This window comes from Coffea arabica, chromosome 2e, assembly GCF_036785885.1.
Source record: "Coffea arabica cultivar ET-39 chromosome 2e, Coffea Arabica ET-39 HiFi, whole genome shotgun sequence".
Taxonomy (NCBI): domain Eukaryota; kingdom Viridiplantae; phylum Streptophyta; class Magnoliopsida; order Gentianales; family Rubiaceae; genus Coffea; species Coffea arabica.
In genome coordinates this window covers 2,482,128-2,505,354 of record NC_092313.1, presented here as the reverse complement: position 1 = coordinate 2,505,354, position 23,227 = coordinate 2,482,128, and the positions used below count along the sequence as shown (strand labels likewise).

The following is a 23,227-nucleotide window of genomic DNA, read 5'->3' as shown; positions in this document are numbered from 1 at the left end:
CCCCCCCCCCCCCCCTTTTTTTTAAAAAAAAAATATTTATACCCCATTAGTCTATTTAGTCTAGTCACGAAATTAAAACACAGGTGAGGTGAAAGAAACAGTAGGAAAACACATGACACGTGTAACAAAACCACCGACTTTGTCACGGTTGCTCCCCGGAAAAGTCCAAGTGGCCTTAGGTAATCTCATCAAACCAACCAGTCCCCCTAACAAAACTAGCGTCGGCACTCTGACGTCTGTGGAGCAGTGGTGTTTCACAATCTTTTTGCCATCTTTTCTGCTGACTCGAGTCATCAGCATTTTCACTACTATGACAGCTAACAGCAAAAACCAACACAAGACCGACGTCCAAACCAATCACCGCTCTCCTCTTGCTGGATTTTCCGGTGAGAATTCGATCATCTTCTTTCTCACACGCTAAAACAGACTCGAGCACAGGACATGTTGTTGTCATGTAATACTCTCTGCGTGTATGTATTAGTAGCAGCATGCGTTCACATATTTGTGCTATTTGTTGAGATGGGATTGCATTAAAATTTTCTGCTTTGACCAAAGGTTGAAACTTTATAGTCGTAATTAGTCGTCAGTAAGAAGAATTCTTTTGCTCCTTGAATCATACTTAGTAGTTAGAATGTGGCTCTTGGAAATAAATTGATGTAAAAGTATTTATTGGCACAAAGGAAGGAGTAAATGCAGAGGGGGCAGAAATGAAAGAGATAGAAATGTTGGTACTCTGTTGCAGTGGTCGTCTCTGGATGTCTGCCATAATGACTTCCCTTATTGTATGAATCTGATCCTCATGCATTTATAGTCTTGAGATTCCATTCTTGTGCTTTAAAGTCCTTTCTTTTTTCCCTCACAATTATATCATCTGAAAGCCTCTTGTCCCTCTTTCCTTTTCTCACTCTCTCTTTTTCTTTCTTGTGCACAAGAAAAAACAATTTTTTTTCTTTCTTTTGTTCAAATGAACCAGTGGATTTTTGAAATGTTAAGTAGTGGCAGTAATTTGTTTGTGGGATTTTTTTCTGCGGTTGTAGTTGCTTGAATGAGGAACATGGAAAAGAAGAAGAAACGAGAGACGAAGCAAAAGAAGATGGGAAGATCACCATGTTGTGATAAAGAGGCAGTGAAGAAAGGGGCATGGAGTCCTGAAGAGGACAAGACTCTTGTTGACTACATCAACAAGAATGGGCATGGTACCTGGCGATCCCTCCCTAAACTTGCAGGTTGTCCTCTCTTTCTTTCCATCTTGTAACTTTTTCTTTCTTTCTTGTCTGAGTGTTTGTGGCATCTAAGCTGGCATAAGGCATGGCCCGCATGGGACTGTTTGATGGATCAAGTTGCATCTTGGAAATTTTCTTTTTGGTTGGCTACTGATCCTTCCAGCTTATTTTGCAGCCCAGATTCATTAGACAAAACATGAAAAAATATGTCTAGTTGGTCAGAAGAGGAAAGGTCCATCTCCTTTTTTTGTCTCCTGTCTTTGTGGATCAGCTAGTGAGTAGCGACACGAAGATGAGCTACTCTTCTCATGGACTTTCCCTTCTTTTGCTCACGAATTAAAATTGACACCATGTTATTTACATAAATTCAGGACCTAATTACCAAGAGAAGGCAACAGTTAAATTAGTGTGTTGGAGTATGTTAAATGTTTCAATTTTGTGCTGCTATAGCCATATTATCTATCACCAAGGGCTCTAAGACATGGTAGGAAAAACTTCATGTTCCACAATGGCACAGTTCCAACCTGACGGTAACACCGCTATTCCTCATGTTACACCTTACTATGGAAATTTATCAAATTCGAGGACATTTCTTCCTCTTCATAATACCAATAGTTAGCTCTCGATTGCATCACTTAGAGGTACTTGATGAATAGAGTTGAAACAGTAAATGATGCATTTGTTTTCTAGACTACCGGATTGTTACTTTCTTGGCCTTCATTTCTGGAGATTTAATAGCCACTAGTCAGCATAAGTTGCAAAGTAACTTTTTACATTCACCTAGCCAAATAAAGGCCTAGAACAGGACACCCACGTCTATAGATGGTGTAAATCTCAATGAAATGTATCTACAAAACTGAAAAGTGAATCTTTTTCTGAATCTTTTATTTAGGTCTCCTTCGATGTGGCAAGAGCTGCCGACTTCGGTGGACAAATTATCTCCGTCCTGGTATTAAACGTGGTCCATTCTGTCCCGAGGAAGAAGCTTCTATCATGCAGCTGCATACCATGCTAGGCAACAAGTAAATGATAAATTAAGTTAATTACTCCTTTCTACATGCAGAGTCAATTATATTTTTATCCCATTGACTGGTATGTTGGTTAGCAAGTTAGGCTAGTTGGCTACAATTCTTTCATTACTTTGATGTTTGACGTGCTAAATTTTCTGCCACATCTATATGTTTGTTCAGTTTAATTACATCTTGATGCTACCGTGTCTGTTACATTATGTCTTTTGCTTAACATTTTGAGAATTTGATACAAATCATTCCTTGCATGATACAACTATACTGATTAACAAGCCAACATGACTAGCAAGATTTATATACTTGTCATGTTTGGAAAGCCAATACTTAAAAGCTTCTTCTCCTCTCTGTACCACTTAGATCTTTTCTCGGTGGACTATATTGATGCAAGAAACTGGTTAACAGGCTTCTCCTCCTCTCAGTGTTCTGCAATCTTAGTTGACTTGCGTTTCTGGTGTTACAAGCCATGTTTTTGTCTCATGTAACTTTGATTATCCTTTCTTAACTGAAACACATAGGTGGCATGATATTCTTGTGGATGATTTAGCACTACAAGCTTGCTGATGGATATTTTTCTAAGAACCATGATAATGATGACCTCAGTACACTTGCTGCCCTTGGATATGAAAATTTTCCACTTATGCCTCTAATTCGAGTAACTGGCGCCTATTCCTTTCTATGCCTTTTCCTGAATAGCAAAAATTATTGATTCAGTTATTTTGCCTGTTTGATTGGCTATTTTTGTTAGCTTTATGTATCAAATTGCTTGACATTTTATAGTTTTGATATTCTATTCATCTTCTCAAATTTAATCATAGATGGGCAGCTATAGCTTCTCACTTACCTGGAAGAACAGACAATGAAATCAAGAACTTCTGGAACTCGCATCTAAAGAAGCGTGTTAAAGCAAGCCTCGACCAGCCAGAGTCCATTTTAACATCTGATGACTTTGGATTGGAAACTCCATCAACTCGCCACATGGTGCAGTGGGAAAGTGCCAGACTTGAAGCAGAGGCCCGGCTATCAATGGATCCTTTACTCCTGAGCTCATCATCAGCAGCTAAAACGGAATGCGACTACTTCCTTCGTCTTTGGAATTCTGAAGTTGGAGAATCATTTCGTCAAGGAGTCGCTTGTCAGAGTCCTTTGTCTCAAGTGTCATCATCCATAAAAGATGAATCAACTTCTGGAGTTACAACACAGACTGATTCTGCAAGGATATTTGGCTCTGCTGATGCCACTGAAAATCAGAAGCAGGAAGAGCATATGAGCTGCCATAATTCAGAAGAGCTGCTTACTGGTTCTGATTCCTCAAAGTCACATGAATTGGATAATTCCTCAGAAACAAAGATGCAGCTACTGCAAGATTTACCGAATGGTAATGATATGGAATTTCTGCAAGAACCTATTGATGATGTCTCCATGTACCTGCAAGAACCAATTTCACTGACTGACTGCTATCCTTGGAAACAATTATAGTTGTGGTTATAGCAACTTACATCTGAAAAACTGCTGCAGTAATTATTTACATGTTTTGCTAATTACAGCCGCTGGCTGTTTAAAACTCTAAATCAAGGAGCTCTAGTCCCAGAGGACAGTAAATCAGGTAGCAAACCAAACAGTTTTGGCAATTTGTATATGTACTGGGTTTTGGAAAAGGCAGAAAAACTTCTTTCTTTTTTGTGTGTCGTTATTACTGAATACACCTTCTCCGTCATTTTCCATAACCGCTTCTCCTCGTCCTCCTCCCCCTCCCCCTCCCCCACAGGGTGAGTACATAATCAATTTTGTTAGGCTTCTTGAGCATTAAAGCCTTGAAGGACGTGCTCTATTTTTCTCTTATTAATGATCTGCGTACAAAATGCTTAACGAGAAATGTGCCAAAATCCTTTTATAACAAGGGGTAGATTAGTCGACAAAACAATATTCAAGTGGATCTGTAACATTCAAATTCTCGATGCAAATTCCTGTATACGTCCGTTCAATACGTCTTCTCGTATGTGATCTAAAATCTGTATAGCTTTGAGCAAATGTAGAGAAAGCTTGTCGGTAGACCTGTCAGCATTTTTTGTTCCGGATCAGCCAGCATTTCTTGTTTCTTTCTGAGTAAAATATCAAAAAAGCCCCTTATGATTTCAAATCATATATTTCGACCTCTCATAGTTTGAACTAATTTGAAATAACAATATTAAAATCATCAAAACTAATGGAAGTGGACGAAATGACACCAATTACCCTAATATATATAAATAATAAAAGATCTTCTAACAATCATCCTATTAAACAAACTTAAGGAAAAACCCCCTATACTTGAGCCAACCAACGTAAATAGGAATAAAGTAAGTTGTGTTTAGAAGTTCTTATTTATTTATTTTGTGTATAGAAATAAGGTGACTTTTATTTTATGTATAGAAATAAAGTGAGTTGTATTTGGGAGTTTTGGATTTTTTTTAAAATTTTATGAGTTCTAAAGGTTTTGATAGATATATCATCTAACAATTTGATTTTAAAAATTATTTTTCATATCAAGCAACCTCAAACTTGTTAATTTAGATGATTTTTATCTATTTTTCACATTAATTCAAATCACGAGATATTGGATTTTTTTTGTATGTTTGCTTAATCACAGCGAATTTTTTTGTATTATAACTCTAAGGATATAATAGGTATATCAATTAAAAATTTGTTTATTTTCCGCATAAATACTTACAAAAGAAGCACGTGTATTTCAAATCCATTAATTCAAACGATTCCCGTCACTTTTTCAAATTAGTTCAAACCACAGATTTAAAACTATAGGGATTTTTCTATATATTTATTTAATCCCATGAAGCTTTTCTATATTTTACACTTTCTTTTTCTTTGGTTTGTCTCCAAGAAAATACATAAAGAAAGGACTAATCTATTCTGAAGACATTTGTGGCACTGCCACATCTGGATTGTCTATCTAACCTAACCTTATCAAGTTTGCAGCGTAAGGATTAGGTTGAAGCTTCTAAGCAATAACAACCCAATCAGCACAGTTCCAAGAAAATGTCTTGGGAAATTTTGGGACCACAAAAAAATGTCAATAAAGGAGGAAGAAGGATAACATTATAGTTGCAAGCACACTTCTAAATTTTTCCGGCAAGCTTTCCATGACAATTTACTGTTTGCATTCATATCCTACCGAAGATCGACCTTAACAGCTTCGACTACAAGGAACGGTTTCTTCCAATCTTTCTTGTCACAAATGCACAATTCTGTCATCCTCCACATGCTAAAATACATAATTATGCACACCCAACAATGAATGCTAATTAACGTGGCACAGTTTTTGCAAGCCAAACACATGTATTAACAAATAAAGCAATAAAATGAAAAATTTACAACGCAGATTCCAACAGTTTTCATGTAGACCTGATAATTTTCAGCTTCAGAAACATCCTAGGAGTTTCTTTGGAGCAGTTCCAGTGGCACGGTATTTTGCTGCTCCCTCTTCTGCCTTGAGGAGATCTTCCCCGCGTTTGTACTCAATGGCCGCCTTCTGTTCTTCTGCTGACTTGTGGAGGGCAGCGATCTTATTTTTCATTTTCTCTACATATTCTGCCTTCTGTTTCTCCAGCTTTTCCTACATACCATAAAACCCATGTGTGTTGATAGAGATTGAAGCTTCTTAACTGAAGTACCATTTACTTGCAATGGCGCCAATGGTTTACATACATCTAGACAAGTATGGGATCATCAACCTGTTAAAAATTAAAATGAAGTGGAAAACAAGAGAATGCCCCGCTTGTGGAGTCACATATAATATAATCCTTTGCAAGATTAAATATATGAATCACTTAAACGCAGAAAGTGCTTGAACCTTGACTAATATTCTTGCATTTAAGTAGCCATTTTCTTCAATGGTTCACAGAACTGGCTAGTAAAGCTTTTAACACACTCTATTAACTTCTAAAAAATGCCTTTGAATTATGATTTGTCCCACAAAGGATGTGCTAACATGGAGACTAAAGGACACCTAATGTTACAGTTCTACTTCGGCAAAAAAAAATATTAGTGAGGACTTGTTACCTCAATCTTTCTGAGTTCGGCTTCTATAGATGCCTTCATGCTGTTCTCCCAGGACCCAATGGCTGATATCTTTTTCTGAGCTCTGTCAGCAAAATTCAGATTGAAGGTTGTCAACATTGTCAACTACCAGACCTTCAAACCCCTTCCCACCCCGTCAAACAACAAACAAAAAGCAGTAACTGGAATGAAAAAAGCCTTTTGGTTATGTGGTTTGGTTGATACCGCATATGGTTTTGTGTGGTAACATATAGGCATTGTTCAAATGTTAGCAGTCAAAAGTTTCCTCAGAGTTTCAAAATGTTAGCAGTCAAAGTTTGCCACCAAGGCCAAAGAAGAGAATTGACCAAAGTACTCAGTATTCTTAGACATCTTTAGTAATAGAAAAGGCCATGAATAGACAATAGATGGTGAGTTATCAGGAAAGCTTCTTACTTGTTTTCAGCTTTAGATTTCTCACTTTCTTCCCATGCCTTGATCAAAGACAGCCTCTTCTCTGTTGCCACTCGTGCTAGCACTGCATCTGAGGGTGGATATTTCAAGCAAAGTGAGTATATTCTTTCCAGTTCCGCATGGTGGGAATCAGAATAATACGTGTATCAGTACCACACATGCAAAATTATGTTACCTCGGTTAATAGAACCCTCAGCAGGTTTCTCTTCAGCAGGTTCTGCCACAGACAGAAAAAAAAAGAACAAACAATTAAAGCGCAAAATAGAGGACGAAATCTGTTCCAATCATTTGAAGGCTCCTTACGTCCAATTAGGTGGGCGATGAGAGATGGTATCAACCCATATGGATATGAGGATTAAAAAAAAAAAAAAAAATCACACAAACAGAGAAAGACAAAAATATTATAACTAGTTTATCTCCAATTTTGGTGTATATTCATTTCGATATGATCAAGTCCCCCCCCCCCCCACCCCAAAAATAAAAAGGATCAAGTTTAGCATCATGCTTAGCAATTAAACAAGACTGATAAAAATCAATCAGGAATACACCCAAAAGTAAATTTAATTCCCACCCCAACCATAAATTAGCAACTTTTAACCATTAACTACACGCTACCAACATAATACTTTACTCCTTGAGTTGGGAGAAAAATAACAACTATCATATGCTACTAGCATATCCTCCTTATAATTCAATTTGGATAAATAAGATAGTAATTTCATAGACAGTCAGTTTGCTTGAATTATGACCGAGAATCAATTAAAAAACCAATCTTGAAGAATAAGTATGCAACAGAAGTGACTTATTTCCACTCCACCGATGAAAATACAATCAAGAATTGTTTCCAAAATTACCAATCTTGAAGAATAAGCATGCAATATAGGTGGCTTATTTCCAAGCAAACGCAAACTTACCCCAAAATCAAGAATCCAATCAGCTGAAAATACATTTTGTCAGTATTACTGCACTACATACTGATGTCATCCCGAGAATTGTTCCAGAAAACAAAAAAAAAGGGAAATCGTAAGGTGAATTGTACTTTACATACATACTTTCAACGATGCCAAGAGCTTTGGAGTCATCATGTTTCTCCTCAGGAACTGGGACTAGTGGTTTCTCCTCAGTTACTGAGACTAGTGGTTTCTCCTCAGCCACATCTTTAAGAGCTTTAGCGGATTCTGGTCCCGGAGGCGGAGGCTCAGAAGAAGCGGTCTCGGGCTCTACTTTTTTGGCTTCCTCTTCTGCCATGACTAGCAACTAGTGTTGTGCGAGCCTAGCAGCAGAATTAAGCGTAGAAGAAGATACTACTAGCACTGTAGCAAACGAAAATACTAGAAGAGCGGATTGAAGATTTGTGGGACGGGGGGGGGGGGGGGAAGAAAGAGAGGAGAAGGGGATATGGTGATATTATTGGGAGTTGTTTGGAGGAGTGTAACTGTCTCGCTGAAATAGTGAAATGAATTGGAACAGAAACGATGCCACGCCGCTCCTTTGAATCATTTTTGGTGGTGTCGGCCCTACTCGTAGTTGGCACTTACACACCTAAACAAATGCTTAGACCATCTTCACTTGATTGAATCGGGAGAATGATTAAGAATCTTACTCCTCTATGATGGGGATGGGTAGACCCTGAGTACGATGGTGGAACTTGGTAGCCCTGAGTTCAAGGCTATATTTGCTACTAAAATTACAAGGATCATTCATGTACAATCAATGCTATGCATTTGTCGTCTACAATGGAGTACTAGTAGGATTTGGGACAGGGACGGTCATCAGTAATTTTTTCATGAAAATCATGAAAAATGTAATCCAAACACAATTAGTTAATTTGTTCGGACTATAGTCTAACAGAGGCAGCCTAAGCCAAGGGCCCAACATGTTTGCTTTCCCAACGTCTGTTTACTTATCAGCTGGACTATAGTGGTAAATTCAAAAAGTTTACTAACCTTGGAATAACGGTCCCTTGAGGCTTTTCCTTTTCTCCAAAAGCGATATTTGACACTTGAAACCAGAGAAAAGTTGCCTTTTTTTTTACAATTGTGGAGGATGCATTGGGTCACCTCTTTGCTTGTAATGCGGTTTTAGTGCTGGTGTGGTTGTTCTAAAATGCGGATCAACCTTTTGCTAATTATTTCGTTGAATTCTAGAACTGCTTAGTTTCGTGTCCGCGCGATTATTTCTGTTGAGGAATGGAATTAAAGGGCAATCGTATCATTCCAAGTTAACGGATCCTAGGAATTGGTATACTCCGCCTCAAGACCTAAACTTACAAACACGGATACTAAATATACCCTAATGGAGATTTAGGGGCAGGAGGGGCTTCACTCATGAACCCTAAAGTAACATTATTGTCATCCTCATCCTAAATCCTGGACAGGGAGACCCAAAATGACATCAAAATTGAGTTGTTGGGTTGGCCTGACAACCCTTGCCAACCACAAAAACAGATACTATACCTTTCATCATCCTCAATTCTTGAAAGGAATAATAGGGACGCCACTGACCAAACTTGTGGATGCGCATCCATGATGATCCATCAATCCACAAATAAGTACCATAATCCAAGTAGGCAGCTACTAGCCGAGTCCGTCTTTTCCTAGCTCCACAATCTTTTAGAATGCGATCATGCACCGTTTTTCTTCTCTGCCTTTTATTTCCCCACTTTTGAGTTGTTTAAATTTCTGTGTCGAGAGTAGGGATGTAATCGAACCGAGCTGCTCGCGAGTAGCTCGGTCAAGAGTTTGATTCGAACTCGGTCAAACCGAGTTCGAGTCGAGTTTCGAGCAGCTCGATAAGGTTATCGAGTCGAGTTCGAGCATCCAGAAGTGATGCTCGAAGGCTCGATGAGCCTTATCGAGTATTTTAATTTTAATTATTTAATATATTATTATTATAAAATTACCCTTATACCCAAAAGAATTGTCGAATTTACGAAATGTTTCAAGTCATATAAAAATTTTAAAAGGGTAATAATGTCTTTTCGCTCAAAAATTATCAAAAAAATGAAATTTAATAACTCGAGCTCGATAAGATTCGAATGGACTCGAGCCCATACGAGTCGAGCTCGAGTATTGCGAGCAAACTTCGAGCTCGAGCTCGAGCTTCAATAATACTACTCGCTCGAGCTCGAGCACCCCTATCTGTATGTCGAGTCGAGCTCGAGTATCGCAATACTCGAGCTCGACTCGACTCGATTATAGCCCTAGTCGAGAGTGTGTGAGTATAATCTTTCTTGGTGGTTTAATGGTCGTTCTCACGTTTCAATATAAAAATGCTAGTAGTGAAAAAAAAAAAAAAAAGAAGGTTCCTTGCTATTTTCACCCCTTCTTTAATAAATTAGTTGTGGTGGTTTTATGAGATGCTTGGAGAACTGCCTAGGGATTTACTCTTTTTGGATTCACTAGTTTTTTAAAAAATAGTTTTTCAAATATTATAAAAAATTTTAAAAATTACTCTAAAAAATAGTTTAAAATTTTTTAATATTTAAAAAATATCCTAAAATATATTTTAAAAACTCTACTACTCTTAAATATTTCAAAATATTTTCTAAAAATATCCAAAAATATAATCTAAAAACTCTGCTATAGTAAAATTTTTCAAAAACACCCAAAAAATAGTTAATCCAAACTGATAACTAGATGTTGACGAATTCTGACACAAGCTGGAGCCAAACTTTAACGTAAAATAAAAGTCTATTACCCATTATGAATTCATCTATGAACATTAGAGGACAAAATTTGCTACCGTAAAATGGGACTTGGGGTTCCAAAACTAGCCAATTTTTAGTTAGTTGGGACACTCGCGAGATACCGGTGAGGTCCCCTAGTTTGACTCTCAAGTCAAGACACTTTTACTTTCTCTTGTAAGAGTGAACTTTAAAATAAATAATAATAATAATAATAATAATAATAATAAAAGTGGGAGCAGGGCAATATCTTTTATTTTATTTTTTTATTTTTTGTATTACGAGCATGTTATTTTGAAAAAGAAAAATTAAAAGAGACGAAAAATCTGTTTTTTTAGTAAAGGAAGATAAACCATTTGCCTTTGGACGGTGGATAAACTCTGGGGTAGAAAAGACTTCTTCTATTTTCCGAGTGAAATGAATGGCTCTTCATTCACATGTTGACAGGTTTGAAACTTCAAACTTGGGAGGCGAGAGAGCGGTGTCTGCGCGCGTCGTTGGTTTTTGGAAATTTTTATTTTAGGGCGATGTTTTTGTCCAAGGGACAGTCAAATGTTAACGCTACTACTTCAAGGGCAAGAGAGAAACAGCGAGGACTGGAGGCCCCGGGAGTGGGGACCCAAAATGGTTCTTTTTGTATTTTCCATTTCTGCGGCTGTGATCCGGCAATGCTCCCAGCGAGAAGGTGTCATTTGCGTGCATTTCACATTTCTTTTTTTTTTTAGCAGATAAAGTCAGCAAGTAGTGGTGCCCTAATGTTCCAGCGATTCATGAAGATGCACGTACATCCCCTTCCCTTTACCCATTTGGTAAGATGTTATTCGTAGCAGCGTGTTGCTATTGTTGTGACACCGACAAGTTTGACTGATTGATGGTGTATGACTATGATTGAGGCGCTCACCGCCCACACATAGACCATCCACACAAGACATAGGGAGCCATTGTGCCAATTTTAAACATTTATTTACATATGTTTTCAATGCCTATTATTTATATTATCTTTTTCTAGTGGTGAATGGTGATGGCGATTGTTAGGGGTGTGGATTGAAATCGAAATGGTAATTTGGAACTTTAAAATCAGAATTTTTCAAAATTTTGGTATCAGAATTTTCGACCAATTTCGATTTCGATTTCACCAATTCCGATTCGAATTCATTCTGAATTCAATTCGAAATTCGGTAAATTTCGATTTCACCGAATTCATGAATATAAAAATTATTATTATTATATAAAAATTATATTACATATATATAAAAAATATTATATATATGTGTGTGAAAACAAAATTGAAATCGAAATAGGAACTCCAATTTTACCGAATTCATGAATATAAAAATTATTATTATAATATAAATGTTATATAATATATATCATATATATATATGAAAAACATATTTGAAATCGAAATAGGAATTCCGATTTCGATTTCGAATTGTGAATTCGAAATCGAAATTTTTGATTTGAAAAATCTTATTACCGAATTCAACCAATTCGAAATCGGATATTTCGATTTCCATTCCGAATTATCGAATTCGAAATTCCGAATTCAATCGGTAAATCAAAATTTTTCGATTTTGTACTCCCCTAGCGATTATGATGAGGAAAGATCACGCCACGCACATCTCATTGCTCTTCATTGCTCCCCACCTCTATTTGAATTTATATTTATTTTTATTTTTATTTTAATATGAATTATCATTTAAAGTTATATTTGACTAATTAAGTTGCATTTGTTAAAATTCGTCGAATTGCATGAATTTTTTTAAATTGTTGTATTCTTTGATATTTTGTTAATGTAACGAACTCATCTTCTTATAAAGAAAAAGACTATCGCCGCTGCTTAATGTAGTGTACATTTTTCTATTTCTAATTTATTTTAATTTATTCATATTAAAATATTTGGCAGCATTTGACTTTATGTTCATATATTTTTGTTATCAATTTTATTTTATTTCATTTATACCTTAATATGTGTTTTTTATTACAATTAATTTTTTCCTTTCTTAATCAAAGGAATGCATTAACGTCTAAATGACAAAAATATGTGTATCTTTATTATATTTCACTAAAATGCTCTTTGTTGTTGTTTTCATGGTAACGGTTAGATTGCATTTTTTCTTATTTTCTATGCTATTAGATTATTGAATTATTCAATAAAGCTTATATTTATTATAAGTTCTAATTTGGTGAGAAAAACGTTTTTCCAAACTTATTGCATTATTAGATTATTCAACAAGTTAGCTTATAGATTGCTTGATTCTCCTATTTTTCCTTTGCTTTGCTTGTAATAAGTCCTAAGTCATATAATGCAATCATTTTTCAATTACCTAATCAGATTAAATACTTGCATTTTCTTCAATGTTAGGTTGTCTTTCACAAAAAAGTCATCCTTTCAATGAATTATCAATCGTACTTCATCTGTTTATAACCATTAGATTGAAAGACAAAGTACTAGCTTAATTTAGCTTTTATAGACTATCTTTTTAGATGAAATTATTATCAACAAACTAACCTCGAATAGTACAGTGCAAACCTTACATACACTACCAACTTTTATTGTGCATCATTTTCTTCATGTTTTATTTTCTTGTCATTCTCGCGTAGCAGAGGGAAAGCTTGCTTCCCTTTCTTGTTTTCTCATATTTGGTAATACAATTTTTCTTATTTTTTACTTCAGCAAATCTATGCATTTACATCTTGTTGTAGTAACACATACTTTCCTTTGCATGTTTTCTGTTTTCCTTTTGTGGCATTACTTTCAGTACTCAAAATTTTTGCTTTGTCTGTCACTTTACTCCAGGTTAGTTATTTTATTTATAACTAGAATGCCTAATGTTTGATAAAATACTGGTTAAGTTTCGTTCATAATCATGAGTTTCATTAGTAAACTATTACTAGTTGCTTAGTATTGAATTATATGTAGTGTATAACTTGTGATTGGAAACTTTGGTGATGAACATTGAATCCGATTAAAACTCAAGTTAATTTGTCAAATATAACTTGAAATAATCATGTAAATGATACTCCAATTGAATTATATCTCTCCAAAATTTAGAGTTTGAAAAGTCTATTAAATTATTTCAACTTTATATTATTGCATATAAATAAAAGGGGGATGTAATTTCAAAAACAAAAAAAATATTTAAAATTGAATACAACTTATTACAAAAATAAAGATTATTATTGCTACCAAATGTACTGTACATTATTCTCTTTTACTTTTATTCATTAATAAATTAATATTTAACGACATTTTATATTATTATCTTAAAATATTTAGCACCGGTCAAACCTATACAAACCAACTGAAATTGCTACCAACCATAATATACACTTTTCCTATCTATTTCATTGTGTTTTATTTATGTGTTAATACTTGCTTTTTATTACAATAAATTTTTTCCCTTTCTTAACCAAAGCAATGTATTAAAATGTTCTTTATAATATATTTACACATGACACTCAATTTATAAACAATCCTTCAAATTTTGTTACCCTCGAACATTTTAGGATGGGCATTGCACAGCCAGACCTTACTAGCATTATAAATATATATATATATATACTCAATTGATGCTGCTAAACAACTAGAGGGGAAGCCCACAGCCCGCGTGAAAAGATTAGTGCACTTCAGTCACATAATACATAGTACAACCAAAGGTACAACTTATGCAATTTCCCATTAGAATCGTCCCCTACCAATCGTCATCCTGGTTTATTTCGAGGCACCATATTTGTGATGTACTACATCTATTCTGCTTCGCCAATACCACAAACAACAACAAACAACAACAGAAGACGGGCCCGAAATGATAGTACACGCTAGACGTCAAAGCATACAGCTACCAAGTGACGGTGATACTACATCTAGTTTATGGCCGAGTAGCTATATTCATCCTCTGCAACAGGCTTAGAGAAGACGGTCAAGACAACGAAGGTCCCAAACAATATCGTGACAAGGGCCGTGAAGTTGACCAGGAATGCTTCAGCCCCATATTTCTCTAGGCCTGAGTTCTCAAGGAATGTAAGCTTCTCAAGGTACCCTAGTGAGGCATTCCCAACTGCCAAGATGTACACAAACAGCCCAAACACCACGTGCCATGGAAGTGACTCGTGCCTGATTTCTGATGAGCCACCGGGGTAGAAGAACACCAAGAAACCATAAATCCACTGCAACAAAATGTCAACAATAAACAAACAAACAAAGCATCAAATGGTTATTTCCAGGACTGAGCAGAACTAGCGGATGCTCTTGCAGACTTCGAGAGTTCTACACAGAACAGCCAAGCTGTACGACAGATTGAGTAACAAATTATGATTACAGTCCACTAATTCTTTCCAGACAGAACATTGTCCAACTACAGCGGCCCAAATACAATGAGGTCTAGAAGCAAGCAACCCCCCCCCCCTTTTTGCTTAATTCATACTAGAATGTCACCACCATTCAAGCTCAAAGAGAACAATGAGGTGTAGCACTAGACGAGCTAGCAAAGCAAGGCCTCCATAGCTGGAAATATATTCGAGTAATCTACTCTGATACTTTTGAGGGCGTGGAGAGAAAATAAACCAAAGAAAAGAAAAAATGCGAGCAAGAGCCTGAGATAATTATTGAAAGATAGGAACCGAGAGAATTAATAGAGCAAAAAATGTTAAGGTATAATACACGATGATTATCGACAACCACCAGTGTAGTGCAGGAGAAGAATTCAAGCTTGAAGTTACCTGGATGCCATAGAGAACAATAATCCCAATTCCAAGCCAAGAATGTAAACTATACAAATTGGCAATATTGCTCTCGTTATGAAACTTGAATGCCGTGTATATCCCGATGATACCAAGTATGAGGGCAATAGCATGCAAGACTAGATGTATCAATTTCTTCAGTTCCTTCCTCAAGGGAAGAGTTTTATAAGTAATAATGGCTGCATTAAAAGAAAATGGGAAGATGAAGAGAACATCATAAAGGCTATTCAATACCCCAAAAAAAAAAAGGAAGAAGAAGAAGAGGGGGAGTACTTATCTTGATAAGACATATAACTTACCTTCACCCCCAATTACAATCAAGCCAAGGAGCATGAGAACAGGATGAATCTGGAAAAGAACAAACAAAAACCATAATTAAACCTTAAGCAAAATTTCGTTTAATGACATTCCATGCTTACATTGGCAAGAATAACCTCAAAATCTACCCTGCCGTAAAAACTCATATCTTAAAAGTGAATTACCAAACCTCAACTAGACCAAAATTTCTCTCATCAGATGACAGCAATCAATGTGAAGGGACCACATAAAGATCACTTTATGAAATGCTCCTATAACAGACAGGACAAAATGTCTTAATCCCTTCACAGATGTCACTGATAAACTTCCAGTCGTCTTAATCTATTTAGAGAAAAGCATATGGACACTTCAAAATGCAACCACCGTTTCATACCTCCAACAGAACTTTTCCGTTGGCTCCATTTAATGCCGTTTATTTCCAACCACACCCAGCCAGTGTGCCTCAAGATTTAATCCGAAAGTCCAAACCTAGATAGCTACCTATCTTGAACATCTTTCTTTGAATGAGCTTAAGGAACAATCAAGAGTTCAAGACATGCCATCGTACTAAAACAAATTAGTAGAGCATATGTTTGAAACTTAAAAATCATTAGAAGCGGTTTAGATATGCCAAACTTTGTTCAAAATCAAATGGAAAGATCCACGCACAAACAGCCCTTTATCTTTTTTTTTTTTTTGGGTATAATCCACAGGTATCCGTATCTGTTTTATGGTCTGTGATTAATTCTATCCGAGCAGCGTCAGACCCCTTGCAGGGAAAACTCTCCCAACGTTGTCTTTTGTATTACCAAGGGTTTCGAACCCGAGGCCTCGTGGTTAAGAGATACAAGAAAGGAAGGTTGGCCATGTGAAGATCTAAAAAATAAAATGGTAAACAATCAGTCAACCACCAAATCCCAAACAATCGCAACATCTACCAACCCACCCAGTTGCTAGCGTTAGCAGGATGACATATTTTGGACTTGTATTTTCCTATTTCAACCAAGAAATAAAAATCATAAAAATAAGTAAGTGTTTGGTTGCATAACGATCGGATTTTTAAGCCAATCCCATGCGGCATATATCCATCAACTAAAAAGACGCAGCTCATGGCGGAGTTGATACCTGAATGGCTCTTATATTGTTGTCCAGCTATTGTATGTCTTCCCGTGAGCATAAATGTTTCAAGAATCAATACTCCTAGTCTTATAATTTTGAAAAGGTCCAAAAGTAGAATGTGTAGTGCCAAGGAGAATCAACGAGAAGAAACAGAGAGGTGGAAGTCAAAAGTACCGAATACCACATGAAAAGTATGGCTCCATTCTCGGCCTCCCTCCCTCCATCCCCGAATCATGGTGTATAGATAGAGGTACTAATCCACAACTAAAAGCTCAAATTCAACATGTCTTAAACATTCCGCCGGACCGATACAAAGGTATACCCAAAGCTTAAAGCTTGAAAAGTGACAACAGAGAGTAATCAAACCTTGAGTCTCGAGGGTTTGGTGCGATCATATTCATGTAGCAAAAGAAAAGTCTAAATCTAACAGTCCTAAAAAAAAAAGAAAAGAAAAGGGTAGACGGGAAAAAAAATGAAGAGAAAAGGGGAAAATAATAAGTGACAAAACTAATCGTTTCGACAAATTAAAAAAAAAAGAAAGATAAGTGACAAGAAGTACATACATTGAAGATGAGACTCTTGTTGGCGGATTCCCAAGCTAATCCACCCCTGAAGCTTATGTTCCATATCAGCACCATAATAATCCCCGCAACCCCGAGAACTTGGGCTACCACAGCAAAAGGCACCGCCTTTATCCCAATCGCCATCCCTCTCTAATTTTGGTTCCGGAAAGAAGTGGGATTTCCTGATAGCTAAAACGTTACTCAAAAATTCAAAATGAACTGGCTCTTTTATCAGCCATTAACATTTGATATGATAGAGAGAGAAGGAGAAGAAGAAGAGAGGGCGTCCCGCTCCTGAGCGGCGAGTGCTGGTGATGGGTCCTCTTACGTGCAGTTGTTACTGTACAAGAGGATCTCAATTCTGTTTATTCGACTGAGGTGAGAAGTCGTCGCTTCAGAAAATTTTTGTGGGTTGTGGGGATTTGCGTCGCCAAATACTAGCGTACCGTATCAATAATATGTAGTAGTCGTACGAGTAGTAGCGTGTGGTTGTATAACGTGGGTCGGGTTCCACGTGTGAAAAGGCGATAGGGATGAGGATTGAAGTCTACGTGGTTATTGGATTTTTAATCGTCGTGTCTAGGGGTGCAGAGAATTCGAGTAGCTTGAATCGAGCTCGCGAGTAGCTTGACTAAGTACTCGACTCGAGCTCGAGAAAAATCGAGCTCGAGTCGATCCCGAGCTAATTGCTACAGTAAATCGAGTCGATTCGAGTAATTAGGAACAAGAAATTTTAGCTCGTCGAGTAGCTCGAGCTCGGTGACATATATGTATATTTTATATATCAATTTACCCTTTTAGGTTTGTTAGTTAGAATATTTACGGGCTTAGTCAGCTATATTGTAATAATAATGAAGGGTGAATATGTAATTTTGGTTGAAAACTAAAAACGATGAAATAATGAATCCGTCCTTCATTCGTCTTCGATGCTTCACTCTTCAGTTCATTCTTCAGCCTTCAGTCCTTCGCTCTCAAATCCCAATCTCTCAAGTCTTTGGCTCATCTTCTCAACTATCACAGTAGAGACATCTGAAGCTTTAAACACTTCCGCAGTTCAAGCTACTCTTCCTTCTTCCTTCTCCTGGAGCTCAAAATGGAGTAGGTAGCAGTAGCAGCGTGAGCAGCTCAGCAGCCGAACAATTTCAAATCAAATCAAAACCCACCAAATTCAACAGCTGCATTTGACAAATTGAGGTACTTATTGTGCATTTGTGTAGTAAATATGTGCATTATGAGGTTAAATTTGATAAGTCTAATATTAATTTTTAATCTCCAAACCCTAACCAAAAAAATTGGGGGCTGCAGCCTGCGATTCAATATATTCCATTTGCGTATCTCATTCGCTCTCCATTGCTGCATTGGACCTTTGAGGAAATGGAAGGCAGCTCGATTCCTTCAACAAGTGATTCGGCAGTTGGCGCTACAGCTCCAAGAATTGGTAAGTTTCTTGACATTGGCTCTAAACATGTTTGTGGATTTTTCTTTGATGTGAAAATGCACTGATTTCAGTTGGATTATTAAGTGTTACCTAGCTAGTATATTAATAAGATTAATGAGAATATTCAGTTATGTTCTTAAGTTGGTCATCTAGAGAATAATTTTGATGCTATCTTATGCAGTTTTATTTAACGCAACAAATTATTCCAGGAATTAGAAAAATTAAAGACAATCTTCATTACTGTTGGTAGTTCCTTTTTGGTAGTTCTCTTAACCTGGCAGCTAGTAGTTCATGCTGTTTAGATGGTTCGTTGCCATTTTAGTGTGTGTACTCTTGCAGGAGTTGGCTTGCAGTTGCTTGATTAATTTTGTTGCTTGTTATGGTTTGATTTCTTAATTCTTCTGCAACTTTTAATCTGAAATATCCTGATGGTTGGAGTTCAATCTGAGAAATTGTGCTTGGAATATATTGTTTGGTGATTGTGACCGTGTTTGATTTTTTTTTTTGGTTGGTAAGTGCTCATAAGATCTAACCCTTGTGCTTATGATAGGAATAAGAAACACTAAGAGTTCAATGCAAATATGTTTTGATGCCTATCAACTTAAACCACATGACTGTTATTCTTCCAGTTGCTGAAAATTATCTGTGCAGCAGAAATATGAGCAATCTTTAGTATGATTGGCCTATTTTAAGCTCTGTATCATGCTGCAAATGTTTGTACTGGAACTCATTTCAATGCAAATGTTTGTTTTTCTATTAAAGGCATGTCTATTAGTCCACCCGAGGTTACTTCAATAGCACGTGTGTCTGGGGCTGATTCATCCACACCAGTCATGATTGATAGCCCAATATTTGTAAGCCGTGATGGCTGTGATCCCACACAGGAGGGTGGTGAAACACAAGAAGGGGGAACCGAAGACACCAATAGGCACCAAGGAGACGCGGCTGAAGATGATGGTAAATTCCGAGTACCTAAAAGGAATAAAACATCTGAGGCATGGGAAGATTTCGACGATTTGGAAGAAAATGGCATATATTATGCCATTTGTAAACATTGTAGCAAGAAACTAAATCGGGGAAAAACTAAACAAACCAGCAGCATGTGGAGGCATCGAGAAAACTGTTCCGTTAGAAAAGCCAAGGTTAGGATGGCTGAGCAGCAAACAAAAATTAACTTTCAGCCGGCGGATGAGCGTTTTTCAACTGTACCACCATTGCACACGGGCAAATTTGATATGGAAGCAATGAGAGAGGCTGCTGCACATTGGATCTTGATGCACGAGCATCCTTTCACAATTTTGGAGGAAAAGGGTTTCAACCTAATGATGAAACGTGGCTGGCCGGAGTGGCAGAAGATCTCACGTATGACAACTAAAAAGGATTGTACACAGGTGTACGAGATAGAGAAAAAGAAGTTGAAGAACTTGCTGAGGCAGGTACAGAAAGTCAGCTTGACCACTGATATGTGGAAATCAAAGAATCAGAAAATTGAATACATGGTGGTGACCGGACATTGGATTGATGGAAATTGGAAGCTTCAGAAAAGGGTGTTAAATTTTGTTCATATTCGACCACCACGTCGAGGAGTTGAGATTTCGGATGCAGTTTTTAAGTGTGCAAAGGAATGGGGAATTGAGGGAAAAATTCACACTATTTCCGTGGACAATGCCTCAAACAATGATGTGGCCGTGAGATTGTTGAAAGATGACTTTGGGAGATGCAAGAAGCTATTGGGTGGAGGAAAGCTGTTTCATGTTCGTTGTTGCGCCCATGTCTTGAACCTTATGGTTCAAGATGGCTTGAAAGAGATAGTAGACATTTGTGAAAATATTCGAGATAATGTAGATTTTGTGAACAAATCTGATGGTAGGGCATTGCTATTTGCAGAAATTGCTCAACACCTGCAAATTCTTGGAAAAAAATTGCTCCATGATTGTAGGACGAGATGGAATTCAACATATGAAATGTTGAATTGTGCTATAAAATATAAAGAGGTTTTTCCTCGTTTTCAAGTTCGAGAGCCCCTTTATGAGTATTGTCCATCTTCAGAGGATTGGGAGAAGGTTGAGAAAGTTTGCACCATTTTAGAGAAGTTCTACACAGCCACGCACATAATTTCGGGGAGTGAGTATCCAACTAGCAATCTATTCCTCCCTGAGATTCTAAAGGTGAAGAAACTCTTGGATGCACGAGTAGATGATGAAGATGATTTTGTCCGGGGTATGATTACAAGAATGAAGCTCAAGTTTGACAAATACTGGAAAGAGTGCAATTTATTGATGTCCATTGCAGCTATCTTGGATCTTAGACAGAAAATGCGAGCAATAGAGTTTGCCTTCCCTAAGATGTATTCCACATATGAAGCTCAAGAGAATATCACATATGTTCGAAAAGCCATCTTTGAGCTTTATGAGGAGTACGTTGCTATGGGTACAAGTGGAAATGCAGGGGAAGGTTGTTCATTAAATCTTGCATCTGAAATAGTGTGTCCACCTCGAGCAAGTGCTGACTATTGGGATGATTTGGATGAGTATTGTGGTGAACTCGAATCTGATGAACCCCATAAGAGTGAGTTGGTGGATTACCTAGACAAGCCTCGCCAACCTATTGGGCAAAATCCAAAGGATTTCAAATGTCTTGATTGGTGGAAAATCAACCGATCAGCATACCCGGTACTCGCTCAACTAGCAGCTGATGTATTGGCCATTCCTATCACTACCGTCGCATCTGAGTCCACCTTTAGTGCTGGAACTAGGGTGATTGATTCATACCGTGCTTCACTTGCTCCGGAGACAGTTCAAACGTTAATGTGTGCAGGCGATTGGTGTAGAAATTTGCACGGGGTCAAAAAGAAATTGAAAGTAAGTTATATCTATATAAATTTGTTATTGTAGAAATAAACTAGTATTTATTAGTTTGTTTATTGATTTTAAAGTATTACATTATTTGCATTTCCACCACCTAAATGCAGCCACAAAAAGTTGTCCTTGAATATGAGCTGCCCAATGTTTGAAGTTGCATAAGGAGCAAATAACTTGCTGGAAATCAGGTCCATCTTTTTTGTGAATTCTCATTTTCTTATTCTTAATTTGCTTTAAGTTGTGTTCAAATTTTAAATTTATATTGTACATAAGTTGGTTGATTTGTCTATTGTGTATGGCTAGGTATCGTAGATTATACACCGAAGTTTGAAGATGCATAAGGAGCAAACAAGCTGTTTTATTTACCAGATTACAAACAGGAGCTTCTAAATGCTTATTAGACTCCAGAAATTCTGATGGCTGCACTCCTAAATTTCCCTAAATTTTTCCTTTCAATTGGCTGCACTCTTTTTTCTATTTTCGTGAAATTCTGATGATGTTGAGAACAGGTTGTTGCTTATGTATATTGCTGAAATGTTAATGTGGATCATGGCCACTTAGTTTCTGCATGCGTATGGTGTTTCTTTAATCTGCCTATCCTTTTGTTTCTCATTGGCTTCTCTTTTGCGAAATTTCTGAATTTTGGAAGCTAAAATTCTTGAATCTTGAATCCTTATTAATCTTATTGATTGCCCTGGGCATGTTGATTTCTCATCTGAGGTGACTGCTGCTGCTGCCCTTTGTATTACTGATGGTGCATTTGTGGTGGTTGATTGTATTGAGGGTGTGTGTGTGTCTAAACAGAAACTGTCCTTCGACAGGCTCTGGGAGAAAGGATTCGGCCTGTCTTAACCTGTGAACAAGATGGACAGGTGTGTCCCAAGGAACAGGTTATGCTCTATGTATCCAAGATGATTCCAGCATCTGACAAAGGTAGATTCTTTGCTTTTGGCCGTGTGTTTTCTGAAAAAATTGCTACTGGCATGAAGGTTAGAATCATGGGTCTTAACTATGTTCCGGTAGAGAAAAATGACTTGTATGTTAAGAATGTCCAAAGAACAGTTATTTGGATGGGTAAGAAGCATGTGTTGCTTTTCAATCTGGGCTTTGTAATGATTTGCAAGTGGAAATTCCTATTTGCTGATTTGAGTTAGTGAAGACGTTTGCTGGGTTTTTTATTCCCTTTTGTTTTTGGGTGCCTAATATCTTACAATCAATGGTTTGTATACCAACCAGGATAGGAAAACTTGCTTCATAAAACAGAGAGGTGAATTTTTGTTTGTGTTCATTTATGCAAAATGTTGCTGCATGGAATTCCAAATGGGTTGGATTGACTCTTTGGTTTACCTCTTCAAGGAGAAATTTAAAACTTGCTCATATTGAGTTCTATCAGTAGCTTTTGTGGTGTAATATGTATACATATATGCCACCGAGCTGTGGTGTAAATTTTAGCTTTTGTGGATGTAGAGGCGTAGAGCAATGAAGTTCTTTGTGTCCACTCTCCCTTGTCGTGCATGTTGCTGTGCAGTGCAAGATTGCATCTGACCTTATGTTTAGTGCAAGTCTGCAAGACGTTCTGGCTCCAGGACTTTATGGCTTCTAAGTTTGATTTCTTTGTATTGCAATTAATCTTGTTCAATTGATATTAATGTACTTTAATTCGAATGTTTAGTGCAATTTAGTTTATTGTTTAATACAAATTAGTAGTGCTCAGTGCCCATCGTTGAGAATTCTTTAGATTCTTTGGAATTGTGCAAGAACCAGGAG

At 37.0% G+C, this 23,227-nt stretch overlaps 4 protein-coding genes across 9 annotated transcripts; 2 read left to right on the top strand and 2 right to left on the bottom strand.

The window, feature by feature from the left end:
• The first annotated feature begins 181 nt into the window (after positions 1-181).
• LOC113730077 (transcription factor MYB17) lies at positions 182-3,924 on the top strand. 5 transcript variants are annotated; one of them, XM_072078098.1, is made up of 5 exons: positions 184-386; positions 681-782; positions 1,038-1,226; positions 2,116-2,245; positions 3,067-3,924. In XM_072078098.1, exons 3-5 carry the CDS (start codon positions 1,046-1,048, stop codon positions 3,725-3,727), a joined length of 972 nt encoding a protein of 323 aa, XP_071934199.1. In that variant the 5' UTR covers positions 184-386; positions 681-782; positions 1,038-1,045; the 3' UTR covers positions 3,728-3,924. The 5 variants fall into 5 exon arrangements, with proteins under 5 accessions (XP_027110330.1, XP_071934199.1, XP_071934201.1 ...); XM_072078100.1 differs by having other exon boundaries at positions 184-454; XM_027254529.2 differs by lacking the exon at positions 681-782 and having other exon boundaries at positions 182-386.
• Positions 3,925-5,380: 1,456 nt separating this feature from the next.
• LOC113730076 (remorin) lies at positions 5,381-8,182 on the bottom strand. The gene is made up of 5 exons (XM_027254527.2): positions 7,807-8,182; positions 6,930-6,971; positions 6,737-6,824; positions 6,305-6,386; positions 5,381-5,858 (listed from the first exon to the last, which is right to left on the bottom strand). Exons 1-5 carry the CDS (start codon positions 8,000-8,002, stop codon positions 5,664-5,666), a joined length of 603 nt encoding a protein of 200 aa, XP_027110328.1. The 5' UTR covers positions 8,003-8,182; the 3' UTR covers positions 5,381-5,663.
• A 5,869-nt stretch (positions 8,183-14,051) lies between these two features.
• Positions 14,052-17,611, bottom strand: LOC113730075 (transmembrane ascorbate ferrireductase 1-like). Its single transcript, XM_027254526.2, has 4 exons — positions 17,162-17,611; positions 15,482-15,530; positions 15,162-15,361; positions 14,052-14,609 (listed from the first exon to the last, which is right to left on the bottom strand). The coding sequence occupies exons 1-4, from the start codon at positions 17,303-17,305 to the stop codon at positions 14,307-14,309; spliced, it is 696 nt and encodes a 231-aa protein (XP_027110327.1). The 5' UTR covers positions 17,306-17,611; the 3' UTR covers positions 14,052-14,306.
• A 149-nt stretch (positions 17,612-17,760) lies between these two features.
• On the top strand, positions 17,761-22,899 carry LOC113733415 (zinc finger BED domain-containing protein RICESLEEPER 2-like). 2 transcript variants are annotated; one of them, XM_072078097.1, is made up of 5 exons: positions 17,761-18,355; positions 18,467-18,599; positions 19,362-21,460; positions 21,571-21,648; positions 22,282-22,899. In XM_072078097.1, exons 2-4 carry the CDS (start codon positions 18,536-18,538, stop codon positions 21,610-21,612), a joined length of 2,205 nt encoding a protein of 734 aa, XP_071934198.1. In that variant the 5' UTR covers positions 17,761-18,355; positions 18,467-18,535; the 3' UTR covers positions 21,613-21,648; positions 22,282-22,899. The 2 variants fall into 2 exon arrangements, with proteins under 2 accessions (XP_071934198.1, XP_071934197.1); XM_072078096.1 differs by lacking the exon at positions 22,282-22,899 and adding an exon at positions 21,764-22,072 and having other exon boundaries at positions 17,762-18,355.
• Positions 22,900-23,227: the final 328 nt, after the last annotated feature.